Source organism: Chlorocebus sabaeus, chromosome 12, assembly GCF_047675955.1.
Source record: "Chlorocebus sabaeus isolate Y175 chromosome 12, mChlSab1.0.hap1, whole genome shotgun sequence".
Lineage (NCBI taxonomy): Eukaryota > Metazoa > Chordata > Mammalia > Primates > Cercopithecidae > Chlorocebus > Chlorocebus sabaeus.
This window is the reverse complement of record NC_132915.1, coordinates 83441932-83459689: the sequence shown is the minus strand read 5'-3', so window position 1 is coordinate 83459689 and position 17758 is coordinate 83441932. Positions and strand designations below refer to the sequence as shown.

Below are 17758 nucleotides of genomic sequence, written 5' to 3'. Positions count from 1 at the left end.
ATGGAAGGCACAATATCAAAGCCAAAGATGGAACAGGCTGCAGGATAGGTAGTAAACTCCCTAGAGATGCATTTTCCAGAACCTGGTCTAAGGGAGCCTGAGCTAGAGCAGTGGTTCTAGCCAGAAGCGTACCACAAATCCACCTGAACAGCCTGTCTGAGGTATATGGCTTAGGACTTCTTCCTGAGCACCCAAAACTAGTCGGTCCAAGGTGGGGTTTGAGCATGGGAGCCTGGAGAAAGCTTTCCAGTGGATCCTGCCAAACACCCACTTACACCTGCCCCAGTCGAAGACCAGTGATCTAGAAGGTCTTGATAAAGACATATTGTTCAGATTCTCCGGAAAGGGTGGCAGCTTACCACCTGACAGTCCTAAGCAAAACAAAACTAGCTTCTCACAGGCAGCCAAGTCACGCGAGAGGTGGGGAGGTGGATGCCAGGGGATTGTTCCTCAAAACTGGTACACCTGCCTGCAAACCCATGCTCTGCCCCATGGCCCAGGGCTGAGGCCCCTGCTTCTGGCTGTCTCTTAACAGCTGCTCTCAGTTCATCACTCCTCCTGCTCCCAGTTCCTCCAGCCTTGGCTCCATCTGCTCTCTTCTTTCTGGCCTCTCTCATCATCCAAGGCTTTATTAATAACCTATTCAAAAGGGACAATGCGCTCACCCCAATAAAACGACCCTTCCATATCCACCTCCCCAGCCCACCACCAAAAACAAATACTCCTCCCCCTTGGGAAGTAGCCAAGTCAGCACTAATAGGAGGCAGTTGCAGTGACTATCATAAACAGCTGACACTAATCTGAGCTGCCATTCCAGAAAAGCCTTGGCAAGACTTTGCCAAAGTCCTCAAACCGATTTCATTTTATTTGTCACACATTTGAGAGAAATCCAGCTGCTATCCAGGTGCCCACACTACTCTGCTGTACGCTTCTTTCCTACAGGGTAGGGCTGAAACTTTCGAAGTCTCCAGGCCAATGCATTAGCTCAGCAGCCTCTCTCTGCTCTTCACTAAGTGAAATTTTCATTCCCTGTTGTTTAGAGAATGTTAAATGGTTAATAGCCTCCCATGAGTTTTACTTCCTGCTAAGGGGGCTCCTATGATTTCACGATAACTCAGGCAGGGTAAATTGCCACCATTAAGGTCCATAAGCAGGAACCTCTCTCTAAGTGTTCTTCAATTAGCTATTTCTTACGCCTGCTTTTGAAAAATCTTTGGAGGAAGAAAGACTTCTTTTAAAGCAACCTAAGTATATGACAATACAGCAGTCAGTTTATTAACTTGGGAACTAGCACTCACCCTGAGGAGTGCCTGAACTCTCACTAGATGCAAAGTCTCCAGAACCAAGCCTTGGTTAATTCTGACTGCCAATCCCTCAGCTCTGGGCTTGGTGCACTTAGTGAAGGCTTGACAAATGGATGAATCTATCATGCCCATGGTTGGCAGGCACTGGGCAAGGGGCCACAGCGTTAAGGAAACAAGACAAACATCCAGGAATTTAAATAGCAGTTCAAGACAGCAATACAGGGGATGTCACAAAACAGGGTGAGATTGACAGATGAACAGTGCAGGCAGCATATTCTGAAGGTTCGGGAACACAAGCGGTAGCTTCGGGCTGAGAGGCTGGAAGAAGACCTATGAATTGAGCCAGAGAGAATGAAGAGCATTTTGGGCAGAGGGAACAGCCAGTATAAAGGCTTAGAAGTAACTTCATGCAGCACATATGGGGAATAGTATTCAGTTTACTTTTGAGCATAGGGTTGCAGACTCATTGCAAGATGAAAAAATCTATTATTTTTTGAGGAAAAGCACTTTAGTTCTCCCTCTCAGGTAAACTATTTCTCTGATAGGGTTATACCATTTAATCCTAATTGATTTTTAATTTGATGACTTAAATTGAACTTAGATTTTTCCATTCACTTTTTCCTTAACCCATCGCTGGTCACAAGCTTTCTAACATTAGGCCACTATACTTGGCACTGAGATCTCATTTATAAAACAGATTAAAGGACAGTGTACACTTACAGTGCCTGGGACAGTGCAGGGCAAATCACAAGCAGAATCTCCTTAAATGTAGCTACTATTAGTATAAAAGATTATGCCCTGACCAGGCGTGGTGGCTCATGCCTGTAATCCCAGCACTTTGGGAGGCCAAGGCAGGCAGATCACTTGAGGTCAGGAGTTTGAGACCAGCCTGGCCAACATGGTGAAACCCTGTCTCTACTAAAAATACAAAATCAGCTGGGCGTGATGGCATGCGCCTGTAATCCCAGCTACTCGGGAGGCTGAGGCAGAAGAATCCCTTGAACCCAGGAGGTAGAGGTTTCAGCGAGGTAAGATCGCACCATTCCACTCCAGCCTGGGTAACAGAGAGAGACTTCATCTCAAAAAAAAAAAAAAAAAAAGATTATGTCCTTGGTTGGGCATGGTGGCTCACGCCTGTAATTCTAGCACTTCGAGAGGCCAAGGCAGGTGGATCACCTGAGGTCAGGAGTTCAAGACCAGCCTGGCCAACATGGTGAAACCCCATCTCTACTAAAAACACAAAAATCAGCCAAGCATGGTGGCGTGCACCTGTAGTCCCAGCTACTTGGGAGGCTGAGGCAGGAGAATCACTAGAACTTGGGAGACGGAGGTTGCAGTGAGCTGAGATCATGCACAAGAGTGAAACTCTGTCTCAAAAAAAAAAATTACTTAAAAAAAAGATTATGTCCTTTAATTACATATATATAATGTTCTTTAATTATATATAATAATAAAGAATTGTATATTATTATATATAATTTATATATACCTATATATATATATATATATATTTTTTTTTTTTTTTTTTTTTGAGACAGGGTCTTGCTCTGTCGCCCAGGCTGGAGTGCAGTGGCCGGATCTCAGCTCACTGCAAGCTCCGCCTCCCGGGTTCACGTCATTCTCCTGCCTCAGCCTCCCAAGTAGCTGGGACTACAGACGCCTGCCACCTCGCCCAGCTAGTTTTTTGTATTTTTTAGTAGAGACGGGGTTTCACCGTGTTAGCCAGGATGGTCTCAATCTCCTGACCTCGTGATCCACCCGTCTCGGCCTCCCAAAGTGCTGGGATTACAGGCTTAAGCCACCGCGCCCGGCCATACCAATATATAATTATAATTAAGTTATATATAATTATATATACCAATATATAATTATAATTAAGTTATAATTATATTTTATATTTTATATAATTTATAATAATATGTAATATTGAAGATAATCTTTGGAGGTATAAATATAATACATATATGCATTTTTTACCTTAGTACATAACATTATAATTCTCTCCAAGTCTGTTCCCTGGCCACAAATTCTGAAAATGCTACGATTAATACTAGAAGCTTCAATTTGGCTTTCGCCATATTATCAAACAGAATTTTTAAATAGCTGAGTTCCATATTCAATGGCATATTGAGGAATTACTATTAATTTTTAAGTGTGATAATGTCATGATTTTTTTAAAGCCATCTTTTAGAAATATATACTGATGAGATGAGGTTTTAAAATAATTAAATTTGCTTTAAAATAATTCACTGGAGAAGGGGAAAGTGGATGGGTGTAAATGAAATAAGATTGGCCATATACTGATAATTGATGAAACTGCTATGAGTATATGAGGGTTTATTATATGATACTTTCTACCTCTGCATGCATTTGAAAGAGCCTATAAAAAAACTCGCAGAACCTTGAAGCTGAAAGAAACATTAGTGATCACTGCATTTTACAGACAAGGAAATTGAGGCTCAGCATGGCAAAAGGACTGACCCGTGGTCACACAGTTAGTCAAAGCTAAGCCAAAATCTACTGTGCTGAGGCCTGGTTCTCCTCAGTTCCCACTGTGATCACCATGATGAACTGAAATCATCTGGCCCTCCCCAGAACTTCTTTGTAGATCATCTTGTTCTCTAATACAAGTTCACAGCCATCCCTGGAAGGATAGTGAGAATTAGCGAAACAGACGCTTTCCTGTTATCTCCTATCAGTTTCAAAAGGTGACCATCACACATTTGGCTGAATAATTTATATAAAACTCCACTATAAATTCTGCAGTAGCTCATGTCTGTAATCCTAGCACTTTGGGAGGCTGAGACAGGAGGAGCACTTGCAGCCAGGAGTTGGAGACCAGCCTGGGCAACATAGCTAGGCACCATCTCCACAAAAGCAAAAAAAATTTAATTAGCTGGGTGTGGTGGCACGCACCTGTAGTCCCAGCTACTCAGGAGGCTGAGGCTGGAGGATCATTTAAGCCCAGGAGTTTGAGGCAGCAGTAAGCTCTAATCATACCACTGCACTCTAGACTAGGTGACAGTGAGATCCTGTCTCAATCAATCAATCAATCAATCAATGAAACTACACTATAAATGCAATGAGAAGCAGCCTGAGTCCTGAGAAGCAAGCATACTGACACAGAAAGAGTATGCTCTGGAGTCATTTATCATCCATGTGAGATGGTCAAGTGTACTGTAATGTGGCTACAAGAACCTGGGCTTGGCGTCAGCTTGCCTGCATTTACATCTTGTTTTCATGGCACCCTATCTGTGTTACCTTAGGCAAGTTACCTAACGCCCCTGTGCCTGTTTCCTCACCTATAAAAGAACAGTAATAATAATACCTACCTCTTATGGTGTTGTGAGGGTTAAATTGGATAATGTGTGCCATGTGCTTAATGTCCACACACAGTAAGTGCTTGATAAATATGAACTGTTACATAACCTCAAGCAAGTGCCTCGGCTTTCATAAGCCTCAGTTTCCTCTTCTCTAAAGAGAGGGGCAATAATAATTCCTGCCTCTCAGGATCATGATGAGGATAAAATGAGGTAATGTATGTAAAGTGTTTGGCACAGAGAAGAATTCCGTAAATGTTTGTTTCCTTCCTTCCACAACTGTCTTTCATGTTGATAAGTTGAATGTCCGTCCTTCGGAGAGGCACAATTTGATTTGAGAGCATTCAGCAGAGCTGAAGTTTCCTGCAATCACTGCCTCCTCCAGCTCAGAGGCCTTCTTGCTCCGAAATGCATCGACAAAGGAGAGAGGATGAGGAGAGTGCAAGGAGACCGGGCCAGCCTGCATGCTGCTCACAGCTTCACAGGGCCCTCTGCTCCAAAGGCCCTGATCCTCTTGAGCTTCGGGCTGGGACTGTGACTGTGAGTTTGGCTGTAGTTTCTTTAATAAGGCATCTCACTTTCCCAAAATAGGCAACACGTGGAGACACTGCCCCATGATGCTGACTCACTTTCCCTGGCCTCATTCTCTTTTCCAAAAACCATGAAGGGCATGACCAGCTCCTTCTCCAGCAGTTTGGTGTCTGCTTCCACCCAAAGGGCTTGCTGGGTGTCCATATGCCTCTCTGACACTCTGCTGTCTCCTTCAGGACCTTCCCTTCATTGGCCTGTCCCTTCAAAGACAGGGATCAGACCCTGGGTCCTTAGCACTCGATGTTCTTCCTTGACATCTCACTTGCTCAGAATTTCACCCACTGCCTTCCTGCTCGTGGCTCCCATCTCTCTGTCTCCCAAGTTACAGGTAGGCAAAGACAAGCCCTCCTTCACAGCTTTGACCTGGCTCCCCTCCAAGCACCTGCATCTCACCGTATCCCAAGCTGACTCACCTCCACCTCCAGTAACTCTGTCTTAGGGGGAGACACCACCAGCCACCCAGGAGTTACCCTTGACTTCTCACACTGCTCTCACAGCCAAATCACCACTAAACACTACTGATTTAATCTCCTAAATATGGCCTGAGTCTGTTTTCCCCTCCCTAGCCCCAAAGCCTCTCTCTCACCCCAACCTTCCAAAGACCTACCAACGCGATAGATCTAGAATGTGCATCCGTCATTCCCTGGCTCGACACACTTCAATATCTCCCAATGGCCAGACATTCCCAAACACCAAAGTGGCGGCAGGAGGTTCACCCTGCAAACATGTTTAAATGCAGATTTCTCAGCCCTGCCCATGAAGAGTTGGATGTAATTAATCTGACATGGCACCTGAGAATCCAGGTTCCTGACAAGCAACCCAAGGAATTCTGATGCATATCCAGGATGGAGAACCACCGGCGCTTAGGAGAAACCTCACACTCCAAAGAGAATCTACAGAATCATCTGACTTGGCTTATACCAACGTCTTCAGCTAATCTTTAGCCAGTCCCTACTTTGTACTTAACCTTCCAGCAACATCAATGAGTTTACAGATCCCTCCTCACTCCACTCTTGCCCTGCCCTCTCTACTTTACTGGCTCTTTCTTCTGTCCTTTCACCTGTCCACCCATGAGTCAGTACAGTGTTGAGAGGAAGGACCCCGGGGTCCGACTGCCTGGATTCCATCCCGGCTCTATTGTTAACTGGCTGTAGGACCTTAGGCAAATTCCTAACCTCTCAAAACTTTAGTTTCCTCTTCTGAAAACTTAGGACAAAACCATACTCTTCTTAGAGTTGTTGTAAGAATTAAATGAGTTTTAATCTGCACTGTTAACCTCTGGCTCTAGGTCAGCACCCAGTCAGCCATTGCTCTTGTTATTAACATGATGTCCCCCTCCTCACTCTCAGCTCCAAGTCTCTATCAGTGATCCAATAGGAAAGTCTTTGACCCTATGCATGCATCCCCAGCATGTTGTTGCCACAGTGATACCCAGGAAATGGCAGCTGGATGGATGGATGAATGAATCAATGAATGAGGTTTATTATACTATACTACCCTATGATGAAAAGTGGATACTTTATTGAAAAGGAAATCCTTCATTTTGTAGGTTAAATACACCCTGACTTTAAAATCATATTAGCTAATAACATTTAGGGTACTAAAGAGCATTGAACCCAAAAATGTTTTCCAGGTCTCAGATGTTGACTTGAGCTGATTTTCATTCACGGAAGCCCCTTTTCAGTCACCATTCAGTGATGTGATTGCTCCACAAATGATCCTGACAATGGGGTATCCCAGATTCGTTACGCTGCACCAGCCAAATGAACCACTGCCGCTAACCGTGGGCCATGGCAGTCCATTGCTGTCACTTAACAGCCAATTATCATGCTCACCTGCCCAGCACTCCTCCCCTGCTCTGCTCTAACTGCCGTCACTAATGGCCACTTCTGCCCTCCTGTGTCCTGCACTGCCTGCAAGACCAGCCTATTAGGATTCTCCTACACAAAACTTCTACACTCCTCCACCTGGTCTCATCATGGCAGCCTGAGCTTACAGCGAGTATTTCTGCCTCATTGCCTTTGCTCATGCTATGCTCTGCCTGGAACGTCATTTCCAACCTTCTTCTTTAGTTGTATTATTCTTCATCTGTGCCCAAGTTCAAAATTCCACTTTTTCCATGAAACCTCCCTTGATCATCTCAGACCACAGTGAACTCTCCCTCTTCCCATACTGATGATCTTTATTACTCATGTCATTCTTTTATTCATGCAGCTAATATCTAATAAACACCTATGTGCTAGGCACTAGGTACCATGATGACTAAAAAAGAAATAAGCCTGGTTTTCAAGGTGCTTAGAGTCCTATAGAACTGAGCATGTACATGTTGTCATTGTAATTTCTCTCCATGCAGTGCCTGGTGTCCCCACCTGAATAGTGGGCACCTTGAGAATAAAATTCGTGTGTAGGCTGGTCGGCATCCCCAGTGATCAGCACAGTGCCTCGTTTGATACCAAGTGCTCAGCAAATGCTCATTGATAACACAGTCCTTGGTAACACCTGGAGTGATGGGGACTCAAGGAGGGGCAGCCTCTGCAATTTAGCATTGCCACTAACACTCATTTATCCAGAAAGCACTAATTGAACCCCTGCTGTATGCTGGCCACCTGGCTGTCACCCACTAGCCCAGAGCAGAGTTCCCCTCCAGCTCAGCAGCTCTCCTCACCTGGACTGGCTGGCCCTGTTCCACACAGTAACCAAGAGACGCTTCTGATCATCCTCCTCTTGGACAGGACTGCAAAGTTAATCAGACCATTGGAGTGTTAGTAAGGGCCGAGCTGTAGACCATGGCTGACTCACAGAGTCAGTCATAATTCCAAAAATGTGGAAGTAACATCAACAGCTGGTTAAATAAACTATATTACAAATAAAGTAAGAGATGAGTACCTCCATGCATAAAACGGTTTATATTATGTTGTTAAGCATAAAAAGGAGGTTACAACATGCTATTATAAAACAATTCCATTTTTGGGCCGGGCGTGGTGGCTCATGCCTGTAATTCCAGCACTTTGGGAGGCCAAGGCGGGCAGATCATGGGTCAGGAGATCAAGACCATCCTGGCTAACACAGTGAAACCCTGTCTCTACTAAAAATACAAAAAAATTAGCCGGGCGTGGTGGCGGGCGCCTGTAGTCCCAGCTACTCCAGAGGCTGAGGCAGGAGAATGGCGTAAACCCAGGAGGCGGAGCTTGCAGTGAGCCAAGATTGCGCCACTGCACTCCAGCCTGGTCCGTCTCAAAAAAAAAAAAAATTCCATTTTTGTAAATAGACACACACAGACATACACACACATGCAAACATACACACCCACACAAATTAAAAGGTCTGAAAAGAAATACAGTAGGGCATATCTGTGAGTAGGAAGGCAATAGGTGTTTTCTATTTTCTTCTTTTTACTCATCTATATTTTCTATTTTCCTATCATAACCAAAATTACTTTATGTAGTAAGAAAAAACCAAAATATTATTATTAATTTTCACTAATAGGAAAATACAAAATGACCCTTACCTTCCCATTGGCCCCAGAGTTTAGAGATTGGGGAAAGAAATAATAATAGCTGGTACTCTGTGTTATGTTATACTGTCCCATTTATACCCCACAGCTCTCTGAGGTTGCTACTATTATTAGCCCCATTTTACAAATAAGGAAGCCAAGGCTCAGAGAGGTTAGAAAGTTGAAGTAAAAAGGGGGGCAGGGAGGTAAAACATCCTTCAGCTTGGAAAATTCCTTCAGCTAAAGGAGAAAGCTTGGTCCAAGGCACAGTGGGAAATTGCCTACACTTTTTAGGGGCTGCCAGACCCAGGCTGGGCATTTTAGTTATGAGAGACAGCCAAGTGATACCTTATCACTATGGACCTCACGGCTGGGCCCGGTGCCAGGGATGCAAGGACATGAGTGAGTGAGAAAACAAAGACATCCTTTAGAAGGCACTGTTTTGTTGTGGGGTTTTTTGTTTTTGTTTTTGTTTTTTCATAGACCTAGTTCTAGATTTGGCAAACAGAGCTGTTTCCAGATAAACACTCCTTCCCTCTCCTCTCTAGGGCCCAGCGGCACCAGACTCTTACAAGAAGAAGTGCTCGTGGAAAGCTGGGTCTCTGCAGTCTGGAACAGTCTGCGTCTTCTGATGGTGTAGTCTGTTATCTTCAGGGATCAAAGAAATCTTGAATTGGAAAAAAGGAAGCATGATTAGCGGATCTCATGGCCCACCTAAGCTCAGCAGCTGACTCTGCACATCTCCAAGTTGGAACAAGGAGCCCAGAGCAAGAAGCATTGGAAGCAGATGCCAGGACAGGGCCTCATGGTGGGTGGTACCAAAAAGGCAGCCACGGCTCAGTCAGAGCTGTGGTACAACTTTATCATCTCTGCTCTTCCCCCAAGCAGAATGGTTTCCCCAGAAGTGAAAGGCCTCCTCTCTTATAAGTTCCCAGCAGCTGCTGAATGTTCCCTTCACAAAGGTTCCAGGTCAGCCTCCTGCCAAGGCCCCAAATCCATGCTCTCACCCCAGGGCTGTTCTAGCCCTGCTCCTGATCAAGTCCTTGCCAGCAGGGGCCTCTGATCAGCCTGAAGGCTTCAGGAAGAATGCTGAGGGCCAGCACCTGGCACCCCAGCTGCCACACTTTAGGAAGTTCCTGGCCTTTGGCTCTCACTGAAAGGAGAGCCCCACTCCTGCAAGGACCCTGTCTTTACAGCAAAAGCCAACCCAGAAGGATCTTCCAGCTCTCAGAGACACTCCCTCCACTCTACTGCCCAAATCTGGCCATCCTGCCCCTAGTTTGGGGGGAAAGTGGATGAAAACGGTGCTTTTCACAAGAAGGCTTGGGATCGCCTGTGGATTTCAGCCATCCACATACTCACTGTGCCCACCTATGTGGATGACCAAGATCTCCCTTAAGATTTTGGCTATTGCAGGAAGTGCCAGGGACCCAGCTGAGCTAAGGGAATGGGTCTGTTCCAGCACTGGGCCCAATAAATGCCTATTGACAAGATGAGTGAGATGGCAACTGCCTCCTCAAAGGTCACCAGCCCCACAGGTGTGCTGGGACCTTGGGACTGAGCCCAGTAACATGACCCCTCAATATCCCGCTCCCCACCTCTGGCCCCACCACATACCTTTACATACGGATCACAGGCTCCAGGCTGTTTGCTGATCAGGCCTTTACCTTCTATAACTAAAAGAGAATTCAGACATTGGGGTGGATGAATGGAAACATACACACACACAGCGAGAAAGAGAGACACACATAGGAATATCCACCCACACGAATAAAGAGACCTGAAAAGAAAAGCATATCTGTGAGTAGTAGGGCTATGACCCCTACTACCAGGCCCTTAACCTGCATAACCACCATCGGCTATTAACCTGCTCCAGTCTAGGCCATTCCCACCATCTCCCACGCTCTGGCAGCACCCTCACCAATGCTGCCAATTCAATTCACCAAATGAATGGAGTATATTCAATTCCCTGAATCTTACAGCTGGAAGAGAACTACAGTTTATAGAATCCAACCCCTCATGTAATGGGGAAAATGAGGCTTCAGTGGGGGAGGGCACAAAGATAGTAAGAAACTTGCCCACAATCACAGAACAATGGGAATGACTGTTGGATTTGGAACCCATGTCTCTTGACTCCCAGCCCAGTGCTCTACCACACAAGACTGCCTTCTAGGAATGAAGGGGCCGCTGACCGTGTGCCATGAGCCATGCTGTGGCACTCACGGTGTGCCGTGAGCCTTGCCGTGGCTGGCAGACAGCACAGCACAGGCGTCACAAGCTGGGGCCTCAGGGGATGACGGACCCAGGCATGAATCCAGCTGCACTGCTTACTCACCATATAAGCTAGAGTGAGTTGCTTTGCCTGGGACAGAATTTGCCATTTTAATGGATTAGTGATAATAACATGCACTTCACATGGTAGTTGTGCCAATTAAATGAGGTAATGTGTCTGAAGCGCTCAGAGGAGTGCCTGGTAAATAAGTAATTGCTCAAAACATGTTTTCTAAAGAAAAATAATAATAAATAAAGGCAAGGGGAGAGGTAATAAATAAAGGCAAGGGGAGAGGTGTGGGGTGGGTGCAGGTGTGGTTCCAACACTAAGCAGCACCATTTGCCTGAGGTCTATAGAAAGCAGACAATAGACCTGATAGAACCTGAGCCTCTGTTCTATCTCCTTTTATATCTGTTTTTTTGTTCGTTTTTGTTTTCTTTTCTTTTTGTTTTTGTTTTTGTTTTGAGATGGAGTTTCCCTCTTGTTGCCCAGGCTGGAGTGCAATGGCACCATCTTAGCTCACTGCAACCTCCACCTCCCGGGTTCAAGTGATTCTCCTGCCTCAGCCTGCCGAGTAGCAGGGATTACAGGCATGTGCCACCACTCCTGGCTAATTTTGTATTTTTAGTAGACACAGGGTTTCTCCATGTTAGTCAGGCTGGTCTCAAACTCCTGACCTCAGGTGATCCACCCGCCTCAGCCTCCCAAAGTGCTGGGATTGCAGGCGTAAGCCACTGCACCCAGCCTTATGTCTGGTTTTCATTGAGCCCTAGGGTTCAGCTCAGACAGTGCTCCCAGTAGTCTGAGGTGCAAGGTCTGGGAAGCCAAAGGAAGGAGTGGGGACTGGCGGAAAGGGATGAAGGGCCTGAGACTGGGGTGAAGCCAAAGCAAACTGTGCAGGACAAATGGAGTAGTGGAGGCCAAGATGTATTTTGCAAAAACTGTTTGCACAGCCACAGTCAGGCCCTGGCAGGCAGAGAACACCCCTCTACTGCTCCTTGGGAACTTCACTTTAAGCCCCCCATGGCCAGGACCAGAGGACCCAAGTGCCTACTAGTCTACTCTGCCCAGTATCCTAGTTACTGTTCCTGTGTGCATCCCTTCCCTCAAGGGCGTGGTTCTTGAGGGCAGGACCCAGGCCTGGTGACCTCCTGGGTCTGTCTGGCCAGCAGTGGCAATGAACCGGACCCAGTCCCTGCCCTCATTGCATTCTCAGTGTGACGGAGAGACCAGACACAGGTGGCACAGTGTAGTCAGGGCTGTGACAAAGACACAAAGCAGAAAGCAATAAACCCAGCCCAGACAGGTGGGTCGGGGGGATGATTCCTGGAGGGGGAAATAATAAGGCAAAATGAGCCTTCCTTCCTGAGTCTTAATGATGATGAAAGCAGGCATATTTCTTCCAAAATCAGAGCAGAGAGAGAGTTAGTTTTCAAAAGGAGTTCAAAAAAAAAGATAGGTTATTCCAGGCACAGTGAACAGCGGGTGCAAAGGCACAGAGGCAGGAGCAAGCAAGATGAATTCAAGGGAATGCGTGTAACTGGATAGAGCTGGCGGTGGAGGGTACCTTCAGCAGCAAGAGCCAGGGAGGCTGGAGAGATAGGGTCTTCTGCGCTAAACAGAAGCATCCTGGCAGTGGGGGCCATGAGAGCAACTCATGTAACTATTTATGTGCTGGATGGAAGGATGGACACATGGACAGACAAACAGGTGGAGTATGAACTCTTCCTGTGCTGTGCTCCAGCCATGCTAGACAGCTCTTCAAATGCATCCTGCTCTCTCTGACCCCCAGGCCTTTGCACTTGCTAGCCCTGTGCATGAAGTGCTAACCATACCCTCCCTGCTCCTCTCTGCCTGGCTCACGCCCATTTCTCCTTCAGGATACTGTGTGGTTATCACCCCCTCCACCAAGTCTTCCCTGACATCCCATCAACACCACCTGGACAGGGGTGGGTGCTTCTCCTTGGTGTTCCCAGCCCCTAGCACAGAGCTAATGCTCAATCGCTATTTTTGGAATGTATGGTTTTCTTTGTTTTTTTTTTTTTTTTTTTTTTTTTTGAGAGGGAGTCTCGTACTGTCACCCAGGCTGGAGTGCAGTGGCATGATCTCAGTTCACTGCATCCTCTGCCTCTCAGGTTCTAGTAATTATCCTGCCTCAGCCTCCCAAGTAGCTGGGATTACAGGCATCTGCCACCATGCCCAGCTAATTTTTTTGTATTTTTAGTAGAGACTGGGTTTTACTATGTTGGCCACTACGTAGGCCTGGGCACAAACCCCTGACTTCGTGATCTACCCGCCTCAGCCTCCCAAAGTGCTGGGTTTACAGACGTGAGCCACCGTGCCTGGCCAGTTTTCTATTTTATATAATAAAAACTTATACAGGATTGACTACAAGTTCAGCACTGTTCTAAGCACTTTACTAATAGTAACTCATTAATCTTTGTAGCAACCTGTAAGATACATACTATTACCACCACTACTTGACAGATGAGAAAACTGAGCTTGTTCAAGGCCACTCAGCAAGTATCAGAGCCAAGGTTCAAATTATAGTGGTCTGGCTCCAAAGACTGTGATCTTAGCCATGATACCATGCTGCCTGTCAACCAATGAATAAACGAATGAATGAGAAAAATAGAGAAAAGAAGAAATGATGGAATTAAAGAAGGGAGGGAAGATAGGAAAACTCTTCTGTGACCCTGCTCCGCTGGGGCCAAGAAGGAAGTTGAGATACCCAGGGGCAACTGTAGCCTGTCAGTGAGAAAGGTCTACCATGTGGACTCCAGACATATCCAAGGCAGGACCAGGGCTGCCCTGTAGAAAGAGCCCCAGGTGAATACTGGCTTTCATCAATAGACACATGGCAGGACACTATACAAGGATGAGAAAAGAAGCCTTGGCTCATGGTGCCACCATCCCCTGACCCCAGCCCCAGGCAGGAAGCTGAGTGGCCCGCCCCTTCCTTGGTGAGCTTGCACAAAGCCGTACTCACTGTGAAGCAGCAGAACCCGGTCCTGGGCATCAATGGACAGCCTCAGCTGACCTAAGGAAACAGCAACAGAAACAACCTTGCCTCAGCTCCCTGGTGGGTATGGTGGAAAAAACTGGAGGAAAGGTGACAGGAATGCTGTTTTGTTCGTGTGAAGCCATTCAAAGATTCACACAGTCTCTGGCTGGAAGGGACCTCAGAGTTCAGTCCCCCCTACCACATCAGGTGTCCCTTTCGAATGCCTCCAGCAGTGGTGTCTAGCCTTGCTTGCGCCCCTCTGGTGATGGGAAGCTCACTACTGTACGGGCAGCCAGGTGGATGCTGGGAACTCTCACTGCTGGGCCATTGTCAAATGTTGGTAAAGGTGTAGGAAAACAAGTACTCTCATTCTCCGTTGGAGGGAGTGTAAATGAAGGGTAATTTCTGCCAAGATCTACTGAAATTTAAATGTGCATATTCTTCCACCTAAAAGTCTTCATTCCAGGTCACTATTGTAGACAAACACAAACATGTGCACACAAAGGCTGGCACTACAGCATTGTTTAAGGAAAAACTGAAAATACCTGAAATGTTCATCAATATAGAAATAGTGAAGTAAACCATCTATAGCTGTACATGGAATAGTATGAGCTGTTATAAGAATGGAGGAGCTCCATATGACCTGGCAGGAGAATATAATTGAGAAGTTTTAGGTTTTTTCGTTTTGTTTTTGAGACAGGGTCTGGTTCTATCACTCAGGCTGGAGTGCAGTCATGTAGTCATAGCTCACTACAGCTTCGACCTCCTGGGCTCAAGCAATCCTCCTGCCTCAACCTCCCAAGCAGCTGAGACTACAGGCATGCACCACAGTGCCCAGCTATTTTTTAACTCATTTTTATAGAGAAGGACTCTTGCTGTGTTGTCCAGCTTGGTCTCAAACTCCTGGGCTCAAGCGATCCTCCCACCTCAGCCTTCCAAAGTTCTGGGATTACAGGTGTGAGCCACCACACCCCACAAAGACGAGTTTTTAAAGGAACACGCACATTTCAGAACAATACAAAGGGTATGTATCTGGCACGGGAGGGGGGTTTCTGAAAGGATGCCAAATTAAAAACAGTGATCCCTTCTAGAGAACAGACTAGGAATTGGAGGAGGGTAGTCAAGAGGAATTTCAGTCTATCCCCATTGTTGTTTTAATAATTGGAATATATCAATGAACTACAGCATTTCTATAATTAAAAAGAAAGGAAAGAGGAAACAAAGGAAGAAGGAAAGAGGCAGGAGAAAGGAGGGGAGGAGGAGAGAGAGCAGGGAGGAAGGGAGGAGAGCAGGGAGGGAGAGGACATGTAAATAAAACAGAAGGACGAGGCTGGAAGGCAAGGCAAGAATGAGTGGCCAGGTGAAGCTTATCCCCTGGCTTTTCCATTTTTGTTTAAAATTTTTAAAAAAAGAAAAAAACAGGACAAAACTTCAGGTCATCCTCACAGACACCCAATGGCCTCCAGCCAAGACAGAGAAGAGACAGAGAGGGCCACACTCCTCTTCCTCAGTGAGAGACATCAAAAATGTTTCTCTCAGTCCAGTAGACTTTCCCTGGGACCTCAAAAAGCTGCTGAACTCAGTCCACCCCATGGACAGGCACGGGAGACATCAGAGAGCAGAGCAGGGTACATCTACCAGAAAGCCCAGGCATGGCTCCATCTATGACGACCCTGGCTAGCAGTGCCCTCCCCCTTTCCAGTCACCTGTAGCGATGGGGACCTTGCTTCCTGCGGTGGGAGCCCTTTCCCCTTTGAAAGAGCTCTGATTATTCAATGCTGCATCTTATATTAAGCCGACAGTGGTTGCTCAGTAACTTTCATTGCCCGGATCTAGTTCTGCATTCTCTAGGCTCTTTCCTCTAGACCTGAACTCCAAAGTCCTTCCACAATCCCTCGCAGCACAGTGAGACATCCGCTCATCATCCCATCTGGCACCTCTGGACATGCCTCATGAAACTAGGCTGGCGGCTGGGGCTGTGCTTTGTTGCTGGTTAGAGGACAGGTTTGGAGAACCCTTCGTGTCTCCTAACTCTGAATAAGTCCACCAATCACTGTGACCCAGACATCACTTGACCCTCATACTTCTGGTGTTTAAGCTTCAGTCCCAAGCAATTTAGGGTCCTGCAAACCCTGGCCCAGCCCTTCATCCATCAGAAATATCTGCTGTTCTCCTGTCCAGGACCCAGATCTCAGAAGCCCAGGGATCCTCTTTCAGTTCCAGCCCTAACTGCCCTCTTCTTTCAGGACCACAGTGGCCATGGATGTGAGGTGGAGCTAATAATAGGGGTTATGGCACTCTCCAAGCTGTGATCAGATAACACTGGTGGGTGAGGAGGACTCCTCGGATGAAAGGCGTCGGGAGAACTGACGGTATCATTATCTCAAAGTCTAAGCAATTACTTCACTGTGGCTCCCTAGGGTTGAGAAACCTACGAAAACTGTGCCCGATCTAGTGTGGGGTGGGAGAGAGGGAGGTTTGGAAACAGGCAAATGAAGCCAGTAGTCATGGGCTGAATTTCACCAACTCAAAGACACCTATGTTTAATATGAAACATTTGTTCTGAAACTACTACCTGTGCAAAGCCAGCTCTGGCACAAACATGCTTGGATCCCAAAGTCACAGGAGCCCTGTGCTCCACAACACCTATCACCTAACAAACAGTGGCCCTTTGCCCAGAAGTCAGGGTCAAGACATCTCCAGACACAAATGGTCACAAATTCCATTTAGCAAATATTTGCTGGGCATCTGCACGAGGCTGGGCAGGTGCCTGCCCTCACAGGGCTCACAGCCCAGTGGCTAGGACAGGGACTTGGGCAAGGCCAAGCAGGAAGCTGGAGCTGACGAAGGGCTAGGGACAAAGGCTGACTCGGGATTGAGACGAGTCTGCACCGTACTGCACAGCTCCCATTCCAGGTCCTGCCAGCCAGGGGCTTCTCAGGAAGGCCAGGGTGCCCTGTACCCTGTTACAGCAGAGAAACCAAACCCAGCAGACCAGACTCCAGGCTCCCCAGGCCAGGACACACCAGCCCCAGTTCACAAGATCCCTCCCTCGGCCATGCCTGTCCCCTCCTTCCCCTCATCAGGCTACTCCACCAAATGTCTGACACACAGGTCCCTGAAGTCATCTTGTCCAGTCTCCTCATTTTGTAGCCAGAACAGTCATGCCTGAGACGGAAGGTGATTTGCTCTGGGCCCAGAGAATCCAGGGCTGGAGACTAGAACTCCACCCCGACTCCAGCATTCTTTTCTGTGCACAGTCTTCTGGAACACCCACAGCCCTCTAGCAAGCACCTCCTCTACTGTGCCCACTGTGTTTGCCAACACAACCTTCAGATCCAGGGGCAGAGAGAGCCATCAGGGACGGTACCAGGTGCCACAGCTTCTCTCAAGAAACCAAGAGGTTAGCTGGGCATAGTGGCACATCCTATAGTCCCAGCTGCTTGGGAGGCTGAGGTGGGAGGACCACTTGAATCCAGGAGGTTGAGCCTGCAGTGAACCGTGGTCACACCACTGCACTCCAGCCTGGACCTTGGGGAACAGAGTGAGACCTGTCTCAAAGAAAAAAAAAGAAAATGAAAAAAAGAGAGGGCAGCCTCCTAGAAATGTCTCCAATCTAGAGAAAGAAACCTCCAGGTGAAGGGGAAGTTGGGCTTAATCCCTGGAGACTTCAGCTCACCTAGGCACCAGCTAATTTGGCATCCTTTCAGAACCACCCCCCACCCCACCACTCACCTCCCTCCACAGATACATACCCTATATATTGTTCTGAAA

At 47.0% G+C, this 17758-nt stretch overlaps 1 protein-coding gene across 2 annotated transcripts in view; it reads right to left on the bottom strand.

Moving 5' to 3' along the window:
- The window catches only part of RGS3 (regulator of G protein signaling 3), a 137414-nt gene that overhangs the window by 101440 nt on the left and 18216 nt on the right, over positions 1–17758 (bottom strand). For both annotated transcript variants that reach the window (XM_007968345.3, XM_007968341.3), the window contains exons 2-5: positions 13970–14020; positions 10326–10384; positions 9281–9375; positions 7881–7949 (exon numbers count right to left, since the gene is read on the bottom strand). In XM_007968345.3, the coding sequence (XP_007966536.1) occupies positions 7881–7949; positions 9281–9375; positions 10326–10384; positions 13970–14020 (274 nt within the window). The remainder of the gene's footprint in view (positions 1–7880; positions 7950–9280; positions 9376–10325; positions 10385–13969; positions 14021–17758) is intronic.